Below are 21614 nucleotides of genomic sequence, written 5' to 3'. Positions count from 1 at the left end.
ATCTCTACTCTTTCATTTGGTGTCGTTTGATGAACACCATCACAAATACAAATATCTGAAAATCAATTACTCTTACAGTAAATAATGTAAATTCTGTTTGACTTCACAGTTTATTATTCACTGTATGAACAGACTAATTTCCCATGAAAAACATTTGTGTTGGTGTAAGCCAGCGTAATTACAGTTTAATTAAAATGATCAATAAATACTTGTAGTTAAAAATAAATGTCAACTGGAAAAAAAAATAAAAAAAATAAAATACAATTTATTGCAGCTAGTTTCCAAAGCAACATGTAGTAAAATACCTAAAACTAAATTAAATAACTTAATATCACTAACTAAATAATTGATAATTTAATAAAACATCTAAATTAATAATTAAAACCAAAATTAATAAAAACTACACAGACAAACTATATGGAAAAACTAATAAAAACAACTGATTTACTCAATCTGAAATGAAAGTCAAAATGTAAAAAAAAAAAAAGTAGTCTAATTCAAAATATTATCTATATAAAACTATATCAAGGATATCAATCACACTACAGGGCTTCAGCATCAAGCTCAAATTCATTACTTTTCATACATGTAAAAACTGCTTTGGCATTGCACTATTAACAAGAAAAAGTAAGTGAACTGAAGCACAGCACATGTTCTACTTTTTTTATTTTCCCTGGATGACACAAACCTTTTCCTGTGGTAGAAGCAGCTGTTTCCTCTGCAGCTCAATAGAGTAGGACAACAGCTCCTCCAGCTCTCGCTTCTGCTCTCGCATGGACATTTCCAGACCCTGCACAAGCACAGATCAGTCAGATCTCAACTGTTCCAGATTCTGAATTCACCGGGATGAACTGAACCAAAACATGAAAGACTAAACCCTTTACACAGAGCTGGGTGGTAACTGATTACATAATCAGATTCTAAAAATCAAGTACTCGTAATTAGAGCATATAGAGTGTGCATTATTCACACAATGGCAGTAAATCATTGATCATTTTCTGATTCCCCCTAATTCTTCTTTTAAATGATTTCCCACATGTATTTTTCAGCTAAAACCACTTTGAAATGAAATATATCTTTTTTTTTTAAATATCTCTGAGGTGCACATACACAGTTCGATGTTAAGCATTAGTAAACAGACAGTTCATCTTCATAAAGCATTGTCCCAACATGTTTATAAATACATCTAGAAATGTTTTGTTCTTGATTTATAAGCATATATAATAATGTTTAATAATTTAATTTTCATGCTTTATTAATGATCAATTTATCATTTCTAAATCGAGTATGAAGTTATTAACAAACCAGTTATTTAGGAGTTGTCAGTGGTTCATCATAAGATCATTTAGAAAGTGTAAGTAAAGGATTAATAAACTATTTAAATGTACATTTATAAATCTAATATTATTTAGACACATGATAACAGTTGCTCAGTGTGTTAATAAATGCTTTATTAACACACATTCATGCTGTAATTCAGGATTATGTCAGGAGGTTATAAAACATTTAGTAGTTGTCAGTCATCTATTTTTGTGAGCTCATCTAAAGTGAGGACTATTTATACCTTTAAAAAAAGTTATATTACACATTTTTTTTTCAAGATGCAAAAAGAAACTTTACAACTGTACACTTGATACATTTTTTTAAAAAAAAGACTCTGCAATGTCATAGAAAGAAAAAAAAATAATTATAGTGTACAGTTGTACAGTTTCATTTTTTGCATCTTGAAATAAATATTTCTGAGTTCTGTATCCCTCTGTGTTGTGTTTGTTTATTTTTTTTTTTCTGTTTGGAAGATAACGGAGCCTTTAAATCTCATTTGTAATAGATATGCTTATAAATCAAGAACAAGGCATTTATAGCTGTATTTATAAACAGTTTACTAATGCCTATTAATGTTGGGTCAATGCTTTATAAAGGATGAACTGACTATTTACTAATGCTTAAAAATGATTCATAGCTTCCAGTGTTACCAATATTTAGAGTAACGTCACAGTGTTTCTCCAGGTTCACAGTAACTGTTCGGTTGCCAATATTCCTGATCTCTTATATTCCACAGAATCAGTCAGTCACAGATGATATAATGTGTGTTTAAATGCAGGACTGGTCTGGTGTGAGCGTCTGACCTGTCTCTCAGTGGGTGAGACGTGGCTCAGAGACTGGCTGCTGATGTAAACCCAGTCTCCCAGTCTGTCCATGCGCTCCTGGAACTGGCTGTACCTCTCGTCCTGCAGCGGTGTGTGTGTCTGCAGACGACTCTCTACCTCACGCAGCTTATCCAGCAGCTCACGACTCACCTTCAAACACACACACACCGAAACATGCCATTCACATCCAGCAGTAGAGACAGAGCGCACATTCATCCTCATATATATGGCCACTCGGACATCATCAGCATCAGCCTGTGTCAGGGCCAGATTTATTATATATTTTCAGTGAAAAACGTGTGAAATAGTTTCATTGTGGAGATGCAGTAGGGTTAATGTACACCCCAGAAATGAGTTTTAACACTTCTGCTTCCACTGTCATGAAGTCGATGGGTTTTCTGAATGGCTTTTTTGGCTCAAGCTCAAGATATTTTCATGCTTTATTTTATGACATGAAAGACACCAGTGTTCTTTTAAGCTTTTACTCGTCTCATTCTAAATATAAAAATCCTGGCTTTTTGTAGAGAAACAGGCTGATGCTGCTTCCAGGTTGGCCTACAAAACTGTCATCACTGCAGCGCTCTACTGTCTGTGTCTCATTTGGCATCATCAAAATGTGACAGAGAGACAGTGTGATTGTGTGTTCGTACTTTACTCCAGCTGAGGTTTATCTGCCTGATTTGATTCATATGAGTGTCTCTGTCCTGAGGACTCAGACTGGAGTTTGACAAGATCTGAGAGCCGGTTTTATTCAGCCATGACAGTGTCTCATTCTGACCATCCATCTCCTCCGTCAAGGCCTGAGAGAGAAAGAGAGAGAGAGAGAGATTATTTTTATTTTATTTATTATTTAATTTTTTATTATTATTATTATTATTATTATTATCTACATGTCTGTAACAATTGTTCGCTGTTTATTGCTTTGGCAACATTGTGCTGTTCCACAGTCATGCCAGTAAAGCTCATTTGAATTGAATTGAATTGAATTGAATTGAATTGAATTGAGAGAGAGAGAGAGTTAAAGCAGAGGTTCTGAGGCACTAGCTGCTGTTTTGGGGAGCAATCAATTAAAATGCTTTATAATTAAACTAACTTTTTTGAGCTTTGAAATTAGGGATGTTTTGGTGTTAATAGTTGCATTTACAGTAAATTAACACTAACATTCAAAAGTCTGGGGTCTTTTTTTTTTTTAGGAACAAAAACTTTTATTCAGGACACTTTAAATTCTGACAGTGAATACATTTATAATGTTTGACATTTTTATTTCAAATAAATGCTGTTCTTTTGACCTTCGAAAACATGGACAATCTTATGATGTAATATGATGTGTAAGAATGTTTCTTGAGCATCAAATCAGCATTTTACATTTCTGAAGGATCATGTGACACTGAAGAACGGACACTAAAAGAGACTAATTACAGACAAAAAATTTTTTAAAAAAAATTATTAATCCCAAATTTCTCAGTGGGAAAGACGTGTGCTTGAGTTTTTGATTAAATAATCTAACAACAAAAACAATAATGATAATAATAATGGCTGGCTTGTTTAAGTGTACACAGAAAAACTTAAATTAAAAATCCATTTAAATAATTCTGAAAATGATCCGTTAAGACCTCAACCGATTTCTTAACTAAATACACAACATAAAGCACATAAAATAGAAATAAAAATAAAAACGTGTCTATGAAATAAAATCTGCTGAAACTAAAACTAAACTGAAATTTGAAAGTAGCATTACAATAAATGTACCAAACAAAAATTATAGAAAACATATGGTAAAAAATTAAATAATATTAATAATAAATGAACAATATTAAATGATGACTACATTTTTTATGTTTGGTCACACTTTATTTTAAGGTCCAATTCTTGCCAATAACAAACAATTAACTATGACTTTTGCCTCAAAAACTCCTAATTTGCTGCTCATTAATAGTACGGTAGTCGTTAAGTTTAGGGATGTAGAATATGCTCATGCAGAATATGTGCTTTATTAGCACTAATTAACAGCCAGTGTTAATAATAGGTGTGCTAATAAGCTACTTAATAGTGAGAATTGCTCACTAAAGTGTTAGCTTTTCTTTTCTTGAATACCATCAATGCAGGGGTGTATTTGTGTGTGTGTGTGTGTGTGTGTGTGTGTGTGTGTGTGTGTGTGTGTGTGTCGAACCTTGAGCTCTCTGAGGCTCTTGTCGGTGGCTGAAACCGGCAGCGCTGCCACGGCGACCTCTGTGTGCTCCAGCCACTGAGCCAGACCAGCGGTCCTCTGAACGACATCCATCACGGCCGGATCCTCATCCACCAACCTGCACAAACAGCGTTTAGCACGCAAACACACACACACACACTGATCTGTGAGTTTGTGCTGCGGTCCGGCTCACCTGCGCTGGCGCTCACACACTTCTCTCTCGACGTGCGTCCAGCGGCGTCTCAGAGCGTCCAGCTTCTCCTGCAGCAGCGCGGCGTCGGGTGACGACACCTGACTGATGATGTGCTCTCCAGACCGGCTCAGAACCACCAGCACAAACTGATGAGAGGCCAGACCCTCCTCCAGATCCTACACACACACACACACAGGGTTAATGGACGCTTGACCTGTCACAAACAGGAAGTTGCCACTTCTCTTCACGTGCAAATGAGGGCAAGAAATGCATCTGACCTTAATTTGTATTTGAGGACAATTTCACATTCAACTCGCCCTCTTTCAGCACTTCACACTTCACACACACACACACACACTTTCTCCGAAGCTCTGCCAGACTGTGAGAAACACTGAAGCACCCATGAGTCTAACGACGGATGTCCTCGTTTGAGTTTTCAGAGTGTTAATTGCAGGGAAAGAGGTGACTCTTCAAAACACACATCAGTCGTGCAAACATTGTCGGTTTTTATTTTGCTCATATGCTGGAAATCATCTTTCTTTTATACATCTAATTGTGAGTTAAAAGTGCTTGTTGTCTTTATCATATAATTATCAATTAGCATCTCACAGAATGATCACTGATCTCCATTAACATTCATGATTAATGATTAATCTCCTCTATAATTATGCTCTTTTTTTCTGTTCAGATTATGACATTTTGTTGACATTTACAATGACATTAATGCATGTGGAAGACACTTATTTAAACTGACTGAAAGGTATTCCAGCTATAGATTCTATCAGAACTGAACACAAGAACGTGTACCTGTAAGTGCAAAAATTATTCATAAAAAGCATGTACTGAATTGTAAAAATTACCCTTGATAATATAAATGACGCATGCATTTAAATCTGTCAGATGAAATGTCTGTCATGATTTGCATATCTACTGACAAATGTGACCATAATGGAAATGTTTCCATAAAAGCTTACCAAGAAATTCATATTTAACATGTTTATAACTTAAACATGCACTCACTATTGTTCAAAAGTTTGAAGTAAGATTTTTTTGAAAGAAGTTTCTTATGCTCAATATTCATCTGATCAAAAAATATAGTAAAAACAGTAATATTGTGAAATATAATTATAAATTAAAATAGATGTTTTCTATGTGAATACATGTTAAAATGTCATTTATTCCTGTAATTTCAAAACTGAATTTTCAGCATCATTACTCCAGCCTTCAGTGTCACATGATCCTTCAGAAAATTATTCTAAGATGCTGATTTGCTGAAACATTTCTGATTATCATCAGTGTTGAAAACATGTTGTGCTGCTTCATTTTTGCTTCACACATGTGATTTTATTAAATTTTTTTGATAAATAGATATCTTTACAGTCACTTTCATTGTCGTTGATTTTTTTTTTTTTTTTTTTTTATAAAGTTACTCATCCAAAAAGAACATAATTGTAAACATTTTTTTTTTAAGTTTATCTGAACTTAAAAATACAACCTATCGGTTAGCAGATCTTTAACCACTATGTCATTATGGAGCAGGTCATATCAGAATGGATCTGTGACCCTTGACCCTGGGTCTGACCTGTTGCTGTGCATGAGCGCGGTCCAGGTGCAGTTCTCCGTCAGCCAGGACCTTTTCAGCGTCACTCAGCCACTGCGAGAGATCGTTCATATCACAGTGAAACTGCCTCCACTCCTCCACAGCTCCATCAAAACACCTGCACACACACACACACATCAGAAGAGGAAACACGCTCATCTAAGTGATGATTTCCACAACAGCACTGCGTGTTTCAAATCATTTATCTCATTCTCAAGCAAGTGTGGCGTGTTTGCACAAGAGATGCATTGATACCACTCGCCACTTAATCTATCAGACAGATAGCGCCTCAAGCACTCAGTATCAGCGTCATAAATTCATTTCTCTGAGAGGATGAACACAAACGGCTGCTCGAGCTCACGATACATTCATCAAAAGATCTTAATGATTCACTCGCAGAGATTGTGGCTCTATCTGACAGATCACTGTGCAATAAAGCATGTGTAAGTTAAAACTGCAGCTGAATGCATGTTCATTTTAAACATGAGCGCTGAAGAGACCTGTGTGTCAGTGCTGCTATTGTTAACTTAAACTGATGTCATTACTTGAAATAAAACTGAAATAAAATAAATTACAAATATTAGATTAAAAAAAAACCAATTTAAGTTGAAGCACTAATATTTTTAAACTTAATCATAAATTATTATTTTTTTTTATTATTTGATAAATATTAAAAACAGCACAAAGTAAAATTAAAATGAAAACTGAAAATATAAAACTGAAATATTAATTTAAAATATGAATAAATACCATAATAAGCTGAATAACTTAAGAATTAAGTAAAAACTGTAATTAAAAACCAGTAAGAGGCTGCTGTTTCATATTAACCAGCTAAACTAACATCCTAATTCAGCCAGGATCATTTTTTGGAAATGAATATTGGTCTTTTGGGCGGGGAACTGGTTCTTCCTCATGTCAGCGGGTGTCTATAAAAGTGGCCGAGTAACTGGGTCACATTTCTGTTTAACAGTGTGGAAAGCTGGCAGACTTCACTTCAACTTCCTGTGTGACTGACTTCTGACACAGACCAAATCCTGCTCACCTCAGAGAAGAACTACCTCTTAAATGATCAACTCTGAGCTCTGAAGGCAGTCTCATATTTCAACCCAAAATCAAAGGAAAAATATGATGAGTTATATTTTGCATGAAGAAAAAGAAGCCTGTTTTAAAATCAAAACACTGTAGACTTTTTTGCAATTCTCATTTTTCACAAAAAAAAGCATTATTTATATACCATTCAGTGCTGTCAAACGATTAATCACATCTTATTTATATACCATTTAGTGCTGTCAAACGAATAATCACATCGCAAACTTATAAAAGTTTTGTTTATTTAACATAATATATATGTGTGTATTGTGTAATAATGATGTAATATTATTATACTGTATATAGTATTTATATTTACCTACACACACACAGTACACATACATATATCATTAAATTATTATAGTTTTATTAAGATTAATCTCGATTAACCATTTAACATCACTACTATTATTGTAGTTTTATTAATATTTGCACTTGGCTTTTATTTTTAGATTTTCAGTTATTATTATTTTATTACAATTTATTTATTGACCAATTTTGTAATGTGCTGTTGTTGTTTTTCTCAGTTGCCAAAACTACTAATTTATATTAGATAATATATTTGTGTATAATATACATCTTCATCTTAATTAACAAAAATGTTCTTAAAAAATCTTAATGGGCTTCATCCTATATTTGTGTGTAATTTAAGGCATGTTCTTGACAGGTTTTGTGTGACTGCATCTCAAGCTTATTCTACAACAGTAAAAAAGAAAAAAAAAGAATAATACATTATAATTCTGATGTAATCATCATTATACTATAAAGGCAACTTTTTAACCAATTAGCATTGATGGTATTATTCATAATTTTAATTTAGCTTGAAAATGTCTATTAGAGTGTGATGTTTCTTTAAATCGGAAGCACTCTGCAGCAGAATTAATGAAGGTTTGAGTGCTGAGATACTGGCATTGGTTTCTCTCTCATCCTCATGCATTTATAATATCCAGGGACTCTATGGACCAATCATCAGCACATATTCCTCGACTCCATAGGTCCTGAGAGGGCATATCCTCCCTCCCTCCAACTAAATTCAGATTAGGCGCTGACTGTTATGGGTTTTTAAATTATTACATTTGCTGCCCCCAATCCTAAATGCATGAGCACATCCTTTCCTGGACTCCTCCATTAGCATGTTAGGAATGGGATAATAACATTAGGAAATCTACCTCCCATAAGGAGAAAATGAGGAAATATATGCTTGAAAGCTAACTCTTCCTAACCCACTTCAACCAACACACACACATCCATCTTGAAGAGCACTACAGTTAAAGGGGTCATATGATGCGATTTCAAATTGTCCTTTCTCTTTGGAGTGTTACAAGCTCTTGGTGAATAAAGAAAAAATCTCAAGCTTAAAAAAAAATAACTCTCAAATACAAAAAATTAATTCTCAAATACAAAGAGATATTCTTTATAAAAGTTAAGACTCTGCCACTCCCCCCTGAAACGGCTCGTTCTAACACGCCCCCACATCTCTACGTCAGTATGTGGGAAGATTTGCATAACACCGGCCAAATGTTCACGCAAAGAATGAGGCCGTACCTTTTATTCTCGTTGTAGTATTGTTGTTGCTGCCGCCGTCATGTCGTATGTACGCTGTGTGTTTCAATTATAAATCGAAACCAAAAAGACACGACTACAAAAAAAGTTCACAACAAGAAAACAATTTTATATTACATTTATAATTCTCTTTATGTTTTTGTCTCGTCGCTCCGGCCGGACAAGGCATCACAGTATGTTAAGAGGCGTAACATTTCCGTCACATGCTTGAGGCATTCGGCCAATCACAACGGTGGAAAATTAAAAGACAGCATAAACACATTTCATTACACCAAGCTTTGTGAAAATCGACGTGTTTCAGAAGGCGAGGCATAGAGGAGAAATAATAATGTACAGTATGTGGAAAATTAAAAGACAGCATAAACACATTTCATTACACCAAATACACAAAATAATGTTCTTTTTAGCAGCATCATATGACCCCTTTAAAGAGATGGATAATTATGACCTCCTTCATAACTAGAGATGCAATATTATAATCTCTCATACTGTATTCATCACTGGTTTCATGCAATAACTACTATCATGTCCAACAAATGAAATGCAAAGTTTTTTTGTGACTACGGACCATAAAGGGTACACGGTAAAAGACTGCTCATCTAGACAGGGAATTATGGGAAAATGCAGAGTCATCTGAAGCTCACCCTTTCCTCTGGCTGTACATGCGGTTGACTCTGTCCCACTCTGAGTTCAGCTGTGTCAGGGCATCAGATATCTGTGCCATCTCCTGTCTGGAAGCTTCCAGAATCACATCAGGCTGGCGCTCATTAATCACTTCAACCTGCTCTCCCAACCGCTCCAAACTCTCCTTTATATTCTAGAAACACAGACACAGAGAAGTCAATACAAAACACACAGAACAACTGAAAACACCCACTGCTCTCGTCAGTTTAGACTGCCAGTTAACAGGAAGTTATTATGGTCAACAGTGTAGCTTACACTTTACGAGCAGACTGTAGTTTGGCAAGCTAGTTTCAAAGCAGTTTCCCCAACACTTGTACTAGCATACTGATATTTGTGACCCTGGAGCACAAAACCAGTCATAAGTAGCACAAAAATAATTATGAAATTAACAAAAAAATCCATTTCCATAAAATTACAAAAACCATTACCATAAAAATAAAAGATCATGTTCCATGAAGATATTTTGTAAATTTCCTACCTTAAATATATCAAAAGTTAATTTTTGATTAGTAATATGCAATGCTAAAGACTTCATTTGGACAACTTTAAAGGCAATTTTCTCAATATTCAGATTTTTTTTGCACCCTCAGATTCCAGATTTTCAAATAGTTGCATCTCGGCCAAATATTGTCCTCCTAACAAAACATGCATCAATGGAAAGCTGTTTATTCAACTTTCAGAGGATGAATACATCTCAATTTCCAAAAACTGACCATTATGACTGGTTTTGTGGTCACATTTGGACTTCTTGAACCCTGTTATGAAGGAAACTGTTGTGTCTAAGCAAATCCTTATAGTGTGTCTGACCCTGAGCGTGTCCTCCTGGCTGGAGAAATCCTCAAACAGTCCTCCGCTGAGCTCTGAGGAGTTCAGGAGCAGCTCGTTGTCGGCCATGGCCAGCAGAACCTTATTAATGTCCAGCAGATAGTCAGACGGGGAGACAGATGCACTCCTCTCATCCTGAGGAGAGAGGGATGACTCTGATCTCTGCGGAGGAGAAGACGATGATTCCAGCACAACCGGCTGAGTTCTGATGATATGAAGCTCCTGCAGAGAGACAGAGAGAGAGAGAATATAGTGAATATAAGAACTGAGTGTGAGACACACAGTGTTTTCACACGTTTAGCATTTGCTTACAATGCAATAGCATTTTGTGAACAAGATCTGTTGTGGAAACACATGTCAATCTGCTTTAACGCCTATAAAAACAAGGCGTTAAAAGTTGTACCACAACCATAAAAGCCATAACACAGCTGCAAACATTTGTGTCAATTAGTGTCATAACATAGCTGTAACCGTATCTGTAAAATAGCCATAACACAAATGTAAAAATAACTATCATTCATTTGACACAGCTGTAACATAGACATAAACAATAATAAAAACACATAATCACAGCTGTAGCATAACTGTAAAGTCAAAAAAAAAAAACTAGTTGTGTAACAAAGTCATAACAGCTGTAAAGAGTTTTACAGATATGACTGAACAGTAGCAATACTATTTATTAATAAACCGAAATCTGTTGCCAGAAATGTTAATACCGTTATTTAACGGGTTTTACGTGTGAAAGTGGCTGGGAATTCAGAGCCGGCGTGACGTGGCTGACGTGTTAAGAGTGCATGAAATGACCTTGTAGCCTGTCCGGAGCAGCAGGAGTCTCCTGCGGATGTCTTCTCTTCTGTCCTCGTCAGGAACAGACAGCAGCACCTCCTCTCCTCTCCTCAGCACCTCCTCAACATGAGCTTTCTCCTCATCCAGCTAAAACACAAACACACTCATTCAGGACAAACACATGACGCTTTTTAAATGGCTGTTTATGTAGAGACCCGGTGTAACAAGAAAATTTACTCACCCTCAATCAAGCTTATTTTTCATGGAAACAGATTTGGAGAAATGTAGCACTGCATCACTTGCTCACCAGTGGATGCTCTGCAGTGAATGGGTGCCGTCAGAATGAGAGTCCAAACAGCTGATAAAAACATCACAATAATCCACAAATAATCCACACCACTCCAGACCTTCAGTTAACATCCCATGATTCAGGTGAGATTACTTTTTTGCTGGAGGAAGTGTTATTATAGATCTGATATTTTAGCTAGAAGCTACTGTTTTAAGTTAAAAATCTTCTTAATGATAGATTGCCTTCTGGCAAATGCACAGCTTTTCATTCACAAGACATTAACTGATGGTCTGGAGCGGTGTGGATTATTGTGTATTTTTTTTGGCTGTTTGGACTCTCATTCATGGCACCCATTCACTGCAGAGGATCCATTGCTGAACAAGTGATGCAATGCTACATTTCTACAAATCTGATCTTATAAAGAAACAGACACTTTTGAATCTCGGATGACCTGAGGGTGAGTAAATCTTTAGGAAAATTTCATTTTTTGGTGAACTATTCCTTTAAAATACAAATACAGCCACCTACAAAATGTAATGCCATGTCACTTATTAAATTCTCATCAGATGTGTGTTTGAGATGTGTGTGTACCCTCTCCTCATCAGGCGTGTGTGTTTTCTCCTGTTGCTCCAGGGCTCTGATAGTAGCCTGTAGGTCTGATTCAAACAGCTGCAGCTGTGAGGAGGAGAGAAGAGGAGCAGACCTCCCGTCTGCCACTGCCTCCTGTCTGACCTCCAGACCAGCAGACACCTGAACACAACACACACACTCAGCACTGGCTAATGAGTGTCTGTCCAGCGCTGCGGGTGGAAAACAAGCTGGAGTCGTACCTGAGCAGAGCTGATGTGCTGCGCCACCTTGTGGAAGTTGCGGTTGAGGTCGGCCAGTTTGGGCTCCACCAGCTCTCTGCTCGCAGGCCCCCTGCTGGTCATCAATATTACTGCCTGATCACGAGCGCTGTCCACACGCACACTCATTCCCTCCAACTCACCCAACACAGCCTGTCAGACACGCACAGAGCAGATTCAATACATTAATACTTCGTAATGCAACCATGTTTGTTTTTATTATCTTCCATCAAAATGTAATTACTTTCTCTGCCAAAATACAAAAATGCAAGAATAATATTAAACAACACTGCAGCCTAACATTTATGATCCAAACAAATCCTGATGGAATAAATTACATTATTTATTGTTGAAAATTCACTTTTAGTGAAAAGACACAAATAACCAAGTCTCTTTGTGTATGTGTGTGTGTGTGTGTGTGTGTGTGTGTGTGTGTGTGTGTGTGTGTGTTTTTTCACCGTCATCATTCTCTCTTTCTCGGCTGCAGGCATCTTCTCCATCTCATCCAGTCGTATCTCCGTCTGATAGAGCCATGTGCTGATATGAGCCAAATTCTCATCAAACATCTCCACCTCACGCATGCAATACTACAACACACACACACACACACACACACACACACACACACACACACAGCATGCATGATACAGCACCTTTAAGTAACGTAAATGTGAAATATAATAGTTAGCTGTCCATCCAGTATTGGTTTACTTCCTTTTACAAGAAGGACAAAGATAATATAAATAATAATAACATTTCTATTCTATTCTATTCTATTCTATTCTATTCTATTCTGCTCATATGTGACATTTCAAAGCTGCACAACTTTGATATTAATGAAATTCAGCCAAACAGACTGCTAATGACTGAAACCTCCCATGTGAGTTAAATTTGCATACAAATGAGTAATTATAAAGGTCTTCCCTCATCATTTACTGATAAATGAGGTGTGTGTGTGTGTGTGTGTACAATCATGGCCAGAATTTACAATCATGGCCAGAAGTTTTGGCAATAAATGTTGTGTTTTGCAAAGTTTGCTGCTTAAGCTGTTGTGATATTCATTCACACTGTGTCTAGATTATCGTGTAGAGTGATCACGTGTAGATATCTATAAGTGTGTGTGTGTGTCATGTGCTGCTATCCATCTAATCAGTCTTGACAAATCACACAGAACTGAATGAAGCAGTTGTTGGGATGATGTGAACCTAAATGAATTAACTGCGTGATGTAAGTGAAGCAGTCACTCACCAGAACAGCACTGAGCCAGTCCTCGATCAGTGTGTGCACTCGCTCCCAGTCCTCATTGAGCTCAAACAGCTGATCCTCCAGCTGAGCCTCGCTGCCGTCCACTAAGGCCTGCAGGGCGGCGCTGTTCTCCATCACCACAGACAGATCGCTCTTCTTGAGCTCAGACTCCTTCAACAGGCCCTGCAGACAAACACTCATGTAACACACACTCAGTTTAAAGACTGCACGAGCGAGCGGCTGTCAGACACACTCACGTTGGCCCATGTGATCTCTGTCTCGATATCAGCAGGCATGTCTTCTGCGCTGAGCTTCTCTTTCAGCAGAGTCTCAGTGTGACTCATCCAGGCCTGCAGGGCGGCGCTGTCCTTCTGCAGCCGCTGGGACAGAGACAAGGCCTTCTCCAAATCCTGCTTCCCCTCAGTCACCTAACCACACAAAATAGCTTTCAAACTCGTTTTACTTTTGTAATGTGATGCATTTCTGAGTGGATTTCATCCACTGGAAACTGATTGGGTGGTGAAAAGTAGAAAAACAGAGGATGTGGAGGCTGAATGTAACCTTTATTTTTTAAATCTACAAGTTGCAAAAGCAAAATGTAAAAAAAAAAACATGCACACATAGCTTTTATTGCGGTTTTAAACATGTATTTGTAAATGCACACAGACCTGAGCTCCCAGCTCATTGTAGAGTAATTTGAGGGCGGTGAGCTGTTCATCCATTCCTTTAGGATTTTCCGTCTGCTGTTTCTGTACGATCTGTCTTCCTGTTTTAATCACCGTCTCCACCTCCAGCTTCACCTCGCTCAAGATCTTATACAGCTTCTGCATTTATAAAAACAACACAAGAGTCCATGATGAGGTGTGTTTTTCAGTGTTGTTACTGTAAAACAAACTAACAATCTGAAATAAGTTAAAGTACTAAAATCACAATGACTAAAACTGAAATAAAAATAAAAAATTCACAATGACTAAAACTGAAATAAAAATAAAGCTATATAGGAAAATAAAATAAAATAAAATAAAATATGTTGCCGTCAACCATCTGAAATAAGTTAAAGTACTAAAATCACAATGACTAAAACTGAAATAAAAATAAAGCTATATAGAAAGAAAGAAAGAAAGAAAGAAAGAAAGAAAGAATAAAAAAGACAAAAAAAAACATACAAAATAAACAAAACAAAAAACAAAATTAAAAAAAACTATGAAACTATAAAAATAAAAAGCCAATTCAAAATATTAATACGTACTATAACAGTAAACACATCATAATAATGCCTGTGTGTTTTCTCACCATGCATCCGTTCAGGTGGGTCTGGATCTCCTCTGGTTGGGTGTCTTTCAGGTCCAGGATGTGAAGTTCAGCTTTAGCGTTTTCCAGAATCCTCTTGCAGTCCAGCATTCGCTGCTCAAAGTTGGCTGGTTTCTGGAACAGCTGGAATTTGGTACTAATCTCACGGAGTTTCCTCTAAAACAGAGATACACCAGAGACACTTCATGGCTGGAATACACTACACTACTATTAAAATCTGAACAGATTTAAAAACACCAGGCATCATACTCTGGACGATTCTGTTCATGGTTAAAGAGGAAAAATTGGCACCGGTTGCATAAACATAGCCAGAATGTGTCTTCAGAACCAGTTTGACCAACTAGTAGCTAGCCAAGTATAATCAGACTTACTTTTTGCATTCAAATTAGATCATTCTCCCAATTTAGAACTCTTAAAGAAAAAAAAAAATCATAAATAAAAAATAGATGACTTTTAAAGACTAGTCTAAGCGGTTCATGCAACCGGCCCCAGGGCACTGCACACTAAACGACTGAATATCATACATTACGAGAACATTACTGAATAACACCACAAACTCACACAGAAACAGCCAAGCACTGCGTGCTCTAAAATCAGCTCAAAATAACAAGCATGTTTAATATCCTCCAACTGGAAGCAATTATAGTCTGAAATTATATATTTAAAAAAATAAATAAATAAACCTTCTGAGACTAGCACTGACCTCTCCAGACTGAAAATCAAAGGAAAAATTGTTTTATTTTTATTTTATTTTTATTCTGGGTTTAAACTGTCTTGTTAATTAAACTGCAGCTGAAATAAAATAAAATACAAATATTTAAAATACCTTTAAGTGAGCTTAAGTTTAAGCACCACAATTGCAAACTGCAAATAAATAAATAACTAAAACTGAACTAAACCCTAAAAAAACCTAATAAAACATCATAACCACATAACAAAATTACAAAGAAATGAACTAAAAAAAAAAGCTTATTCAAAATTAATTATAAAATATTATATAAATAATACTAAAATAACACCAAAACCAGAGTATCCAGGGGGCTAAGAAAAGTGGGGATTTAAGTCCGAAACTACTTCAAAAAAACAAGCATTTAAGACACTCACTTATACTCACTAATTCAATGCAGGTTCAGTGAGTCAAGATCATTTGATGTGCACGCTTATTCTTATCAAATCAATTAAAAGGATCAAGTCGATCCAACATGGCAAACAGCGAATATTTGTGCTTTTGAGATGTTGTGTTTTCGTCTGTGTATAACTGACACGTCACAGTTATATTCTTCATCTCTAAATGTTAGAAAGTCATGCAAATATATCCATTTTGCTGTCAGAAGTGTACGAGTGAATGAGACGGAGCAAAACAGAATAAAAGCACAATCATTCTGAGTAAAATATACATTCTGTTAAAATATTTGTTGTTGGACATTAAATGTGACAGAGAATGTAGAATTTTAAACCTACACATACGTGTATTTGTATCATAGCAGTTACTGTAAATCAAATGTAAGCTGGCTAATACTAGCTCAAATGAGTTAATGTGCGTTCCTCTTATAAGTTAAAATCTAGTCTGTTTTCCATTATTTATTTTCATTTTTAATTCAGAGATTTTAACTTTTAATTGTGTTTTTAGAAATTTTAGATTGAAATGTTTTAATGTTCTACTAATAACCATGAAAAGCACAGCTGAGATAAAATCAGAGAGAAAGGCTGCATGGCTAGAAACTGCTGATCAACTGAATGCGCAAGTAGCATCTACAGTATGTTAAAATATTTTCATATATCTTAGAAAAACGTCATTAAATCTTGGGCACGATACATTAAATACAGTCAGCTGTAGCCTATATTTTTATTTATTTAAGTTGCATTTTCTGTATACTTTTATTTTTGGTAATTAACTAAACCAGGGTGAAGTATGATCTGCATTAGCGCTCCTGTCCTGCGGGGGCAGTATTGTGTCTCACCTGTAACTGGTCCAGTAGGGTTCCTCCTCGCACTGGTTTGCCCTCTGGGACAGTCGGAGGCACGTTACCTACATTTTTCCTCCTCAGATCCTCCAGTGTGGCCTCATGGGCCGCGATCTCGGCCTGAATGGCCTGCATTCAGAGCATTTTTAATGTTAAAGGCACAAGAGTAAATATTATACAAGTAATATAATGATATATCTGTCATTGGTTATTGGAAATCTTGAGTATCTCTGAATATCTCCATGTCAGAAGAGTGTGGTTTGTGGCGTCTGCTGTGAACGAGGAGCTCATACCTGAGCTTCCTGTGGCAGCTGGAAGGCGTCGATGCGGTCGGTGAGGTACGAGGTGAGCGTCTGGTCCAGCTGCGTCAGGGACGTCTGTAGTGTGTGCAACACCGCCTCGTTCTCTTTCAGAGTCACCAGCTTCTGCTCCAGAGACATCTGACGTGCAGAAGCCTACAACACACAGACATGAATGTGACACTGCACATATGATGTGAATCTGAATCAGTTCTGGTGAATCATTTGAGCCGTTCAAAACGAACACACCAGCTGAGTCAGCTCTTCGTAGCGCGAGTTGAAGCTCTCCAGTTTCTCGCTGATGAGTTCATCCAGAATGCCTCCGTCTATGAGAGTCTGGGCCAGCTCTCGGATCTGAGTCCTGTTATCCCCCGGATGACGCAGAACCGACTCCAGAGACTGAAAGAGAGACTCATCAGGACTCCCATTTATACCACGGACAGACTTTTAACATCTGTGTCCAAAACGTGATCCGCTCACTCAAAGCACAATCAGACATAATCAAAAAACATAAGAGGTCATATGATATTTGTAACACTTAAGGTCTGGTCATTTTGTGGGCAAAAACAATCTATTGTCAATAATGTAGCAATGTATCACTTTCAAACCAAGCAACTTTGTGTTATCTGTGTGAGCAGCTTGAACTTTGTGAAATAGGGCTGGGTATCATTTGAATTTTAAGATCACATTGATGTTTGAATCGTGTTTGTGATCTTTAAAGATCTGTTAAATTAAAGTGCTTTGACATGTTGGTGGTGACACCTCTCTTGCTTATCACAGATATTATAGTTAGCTGTTTGATCGAAGCCGGGTATTGGAGAGATTAGATTAGTGAGGAAGGTCGGAATCAAAATTTTAATTTTACAACAAGTATCCGATTCTGGAATTGCGATGGATTTTCGATTCCCAACCCTACTGCGAAATGCAAATGACGAAATCTTTCACTCTCACTTGAAATTCCCAATGATGTGGATTAATATTAAAATGACTGGATTTCGGCTGCAAATATTTGTCGAACATGCTAAACCACACCTTTTGCATGAAAGCCGTTACCTCCAGAGCCTCGCTGATAGACTCTGTGTTTTCTGGGATGTTTTCGGTGGCTTGAACTTTCTCCTCCAGCGTGTTCAACCAGCCAGACTCCACGTCCAGATACTGCAGCAGCTCGATCCAGCAGGACCACACCTCCTAACATCAGTGCAAACACATCAGATATCTCAGCTAGACATCCAAAGAGGAACCAAACCACATCTGGAGCAGGGCTGTCCAATCGCAAGGCTTCCTCTGTGTGTGTGTGTGTACCTCAAGCGTGTGGCACTTGCTCTTGAAGCGATCACAGAGTTTCTGGTAGTTGTGCAGCACTTCATTGAGCTCAGGGCTCAGGTCAGGACCACCCGGGGGCTTCTTTCCAAACAGCACATTAATGCTGTCCTTCAGAATCTTTACACGCACTTCCTTCTGTAACACATCCTCTTTAGCCCTCTGAAACACACAGAAAGAGAGAGAACATTTACACAAAAGTCTTGAAGTAAGTGAGTATGTAAATAAATAAAGTGTCAGACACAAGGAAGGAAATTATCATGAAAAACATTGGCACAATTACGACTTTGACACAAGAAACTAGACTAACAGTCTCAGAGCTTTAGAAAAAATTAATGATTAATCGCATACAAAATAAAAGTTTTTCTTTGAATAATATATAATATATAAATACACACACACAGTATATATTTTGAAAATATTTACATGTATTTACATGTCTATATATTCATATAATTTGTATTATAAATAAATATATTTAATATATATAATCATACAATTTTTCTGGAATATATACATGCGTGTGTTTGTATTTATATATACATAATAAATATACACAGAATACACACATATAAACAAAAACTTCTATTTTGGATGTGATTAATCGCGATTAATCGTTTGACAGCACTAGAAAATAATAATAATAATAATAATAATAATAATAATATATAAAAACAAACAACACATTCACAACAAAACATTTAAAAAACATGCTTGAAATTACTTTTAATCATAAAAAGGTACAACTTCACATTAATTTTTACTAATTAATATTTAACAAACAATATACAATGCTTTTCAGTTCGCTTGTTTATGTATAATCAAAAGCAAACATATAAAAATACCAGTGTTACTGTTTCAAAACTGAAACTATTTAAATCATTTTTACTAGAAAATAAAAGCTAAACGTAAAATTTAGAAATGTTGCTTTTCCAACTAACTAAAAATTTTAATGAAAATAACTAAAACTGAGAAAATATAATTAAATCTAAATAGAGATATAAAAAAGGCAAAAGCACATAAACAACATTACTGAAACTAAAATAAAAAAAAACAAAATATAAAAACACTAATTCAATTAATAAATGCTATAACAGTATATAAATAATACTAAAACCGTATTGGAAAATACAAGAAGCATAACTGTACATTAATAAGCAATACAATATACAACGCATAAAATAATTCATAATGAAAGTTATAATAGAACTGTTAATTTCAACCTTCATCTCCTGCAGCGCCTCGTCCAGCTCCTCTGGGCTCTTGTACTCAAAGTCTCTCATGAGAAACTCCTCGTCCACTTGAATCATCCACTCACGCATCTCCGCCACGTCTTTCTTCAGATTCACCACTTTCTCCTGACCCTCACTCACACGCTCCTCGCGCCTCAACAACTGCAAACAAAATCCCCCGTAACATGACTTATCCCAGAACAGCACGCTCATGAATCAAGCCGGGTTGGGAAGTGGCTTACTGATTGGTTTCTACTTGAAAAAACACCTTGTACAAGCTCTTCCCTTGCTGTGCAGCTAATAGATGTTAAGGCCATTGCATTCAGTGTTCTGTGTTTATCTTTCGCACCTCTTTACTGAGCGTGTCCCAGCGTCTCTGGCTGTTGTCCAGCTCCGTCTGCCCCCAGCTGATCAGACCCGGTACTGAGCTCTGCTGCACGGCCGCCACGTTCTCCTTTATCTGCTTCAGAGACGAGTCCACGCTCTCCATCTCACTCACCAGCTCCTGCACAGACACATCTCAAACATCACTAACAACTTCAGAGAAACTCAAACGTTTTGGTCTACCATCAACCTCAGCTGATTTCTCAACCAGTTTAAACTATGTTTAGCAAAACCATCTCAAAAAGTCCACCACTGTGGCTAACCAGGACAACCCTGGACCTGCTGATAAACCAACGCCAAACAGCTAGAAACTATGTAAAACTAGCAGCATTAAAGACCCAATATACTTCAAGTGAAATCAAAGAACAAACTAGTGTAAACAAAGTTAAACAAAGCTCCCTTGGAGTTTGTTTCAGTCCATCAGACGTCCACAAGTAAAAACATAAACACCGAGAGCTGATTTATAGCAGGTATTGAAGTGTAATTTGAACTGAAAGCTGCACTGACACTGCTTGTTTAAGTTTAATACTGTAAAGTTGCTTGCTTTAAAGCAATCTATTGTATAACATGGAGTTTTGAATCGCATGCTCATGCACTCAAATCCACATTGCTATGATCAGATGCTTTCTTAAAAGGATAGTTCACACAAAAATGAACATGCACTGTTAATTTACTTAAGACTTTTTTGTTCAGTAGAACAAAAAACTGTGGTCCTTGATTAAATGCAAATCAATGTCTACCTTCACTTTGAAAGTCAAAAAAATCAGAGAACACAAAATTAGTATTCATGGCTCCTGCCGAAATATTGAGGTCTTAGGAAGCGAAACGATCGGTCGGTGCAAGAAGCTAACAATTATTCACAACATTATACCCGTAATCCAGAGTCTCAGACAAACGGGCGGAAATGATGTTCAGTTTGTGAATGAATCTTTTTTTGAACCAATTATTTTTAGTGAACTAGACTGAAGCGTCTGGAACAGTTTGCGGCTCGAGCAGCACCGATCTACAAGTTACTCAATCAAAACTCATTTTCAGATGCCTGACAGTCACAATGACTCGAAATGAGCGGGGTATCTGATCATGTGATGAATGAACTCATTCAGTGCTCCAGTTCATCCAAAAGATGAGCTTGTGATATGAACACGCATAAAGCGAGGCCAAATCAAATTTTTTTATGGTTTCTCATTGTTTATGTGAAAAGATGAGCTGATGAAGACTAGTTTATTCACATTATGTGCTTTAGACATGTAAAACATCCACATTTCACATCATTGTTGGATGCTTTGATGATATGATTGCATATCCGTATACATTGCATGATTACATGAACCAGTAAATTGAACCAGATGATTAAAACAAACTGTCCAAAAGAACCCGTTCACAGAAAAGTTTGCCTGAGGCTCTGGATTACAGGTAATGTTATAAATAATGTTCAGTTTCTTGCACAGACTGATCGTTTCACTTCATAATACCTCAATATATCGTCAAGAGCCATGGGTATTAAATCCGTGTTGCCTGTATATGATTTATTTTTTTTATTTTTATTTTTTACTCTCAAAGTGGTAGCCATTGACTTTCATTTTATAGATCACCAAGAACCACGGTTTCAGCTAAAAGTCATCTGTTCTACTCAAGAAAACAAGTCAC

At 36.6% G+C, this 21614-nt stretch overlaps 1 protein-coding gene across 6 annotated transcripts in view; it reads right to left on the bottom strand.

Moving 5' to 3' along the window:
• The window catches only part of utrn (utrophin), a 178772-nt gene that overhangs the window by 135918 nt on the left and 21240 nt on the right, over positions 1–21614 (bottom strand). For 5 of the 6 annotated variants that reach the window (XM_042751343.1, XM_042751348.1, XM_042751347.1 and 2 more), the window contains exons 16-38: positions 19933–20088; positions 19575–19745; positions 18334–18513; positions 18064–18219; positions 17281–17430; positions 17026–17187; positions 16730–16861; positions 14751–14924; positions 14126–14281; positions 13715–13885; positions 13461–13640; positions 12671–12799; positions 12195–12365; positions 11956–12114; positions 11094–11222; positions 10272–10511; positions 9425–9597; positions 6111–6246; positions 4529–4704; positions 4318–4453; positions 2798–2947; positions 2127–2297; positions 689–790 (exon numbers count right to left, since the gene is read on the bottom strand). In XM_042751343.1, the coding sequence (XP_042607277.1) occupies positions 689–790; positions 2127–2297; positions 2798–2947; positions 4318–4453; positions 4529–4704; positions 6111–6246; positions 9425–9597; positions 10272–10511; positions 11094–11222; positions 11956–12114; positions 12195–12365; positions 12671–12799; positions 13461–13640; positions 13715–13885; positions 14126–14281; positions 14751–14924; positions 16730–16861; positions 17026–17187; positions 17281–17430; positions 18064–18219; positions 18334–18513; positions 19575–19745; positions 19933–20088 (3660 nt within the window). The remainder of the gene's footprint in view (positions 1–688; positions 791–2126; positions 2298–2797; positions 2948–4317; positions 4454–4528; positions 4705–6110; positions 6247–9424; positions 9598–10271; positions 10512–11093; positions 11223–11955; positions 12115–12194; positions 12366–12670; positions 12800–13460; positions 13641–13714; positions 13886–14125; positions 14282–14750; positions 14925–16729; positions 16862–17025; positions 17188–17280; positions 17431–18063; positions 18220–18333; positions 18514–19574; positions 19746–19932; positions 20089–21614) is intronic. The other variant, XM_042751345.1, reaches the window with a different exon arrangement.

Source organism: Cyprinus carpio, chromosome B23, assembly GCF_018340385.1.
Source record: "Cyprinus carpio isolate SPL01 chromosome B23, ASM1834038v1, whole genome shotgun sequence".
NCBI classification, from domain to species: Eukaryota; Metazoa; Chordata; class Actinopteri; order Cypriniformes; family Cyprinidae; genus Cyprinus; species Cyprinus carpio.
The sequence above is the reverse complement of the archived record's forward strand: the minus strand, read 5'-3'. Positions and strand labels throughout refer to the sequence as shown.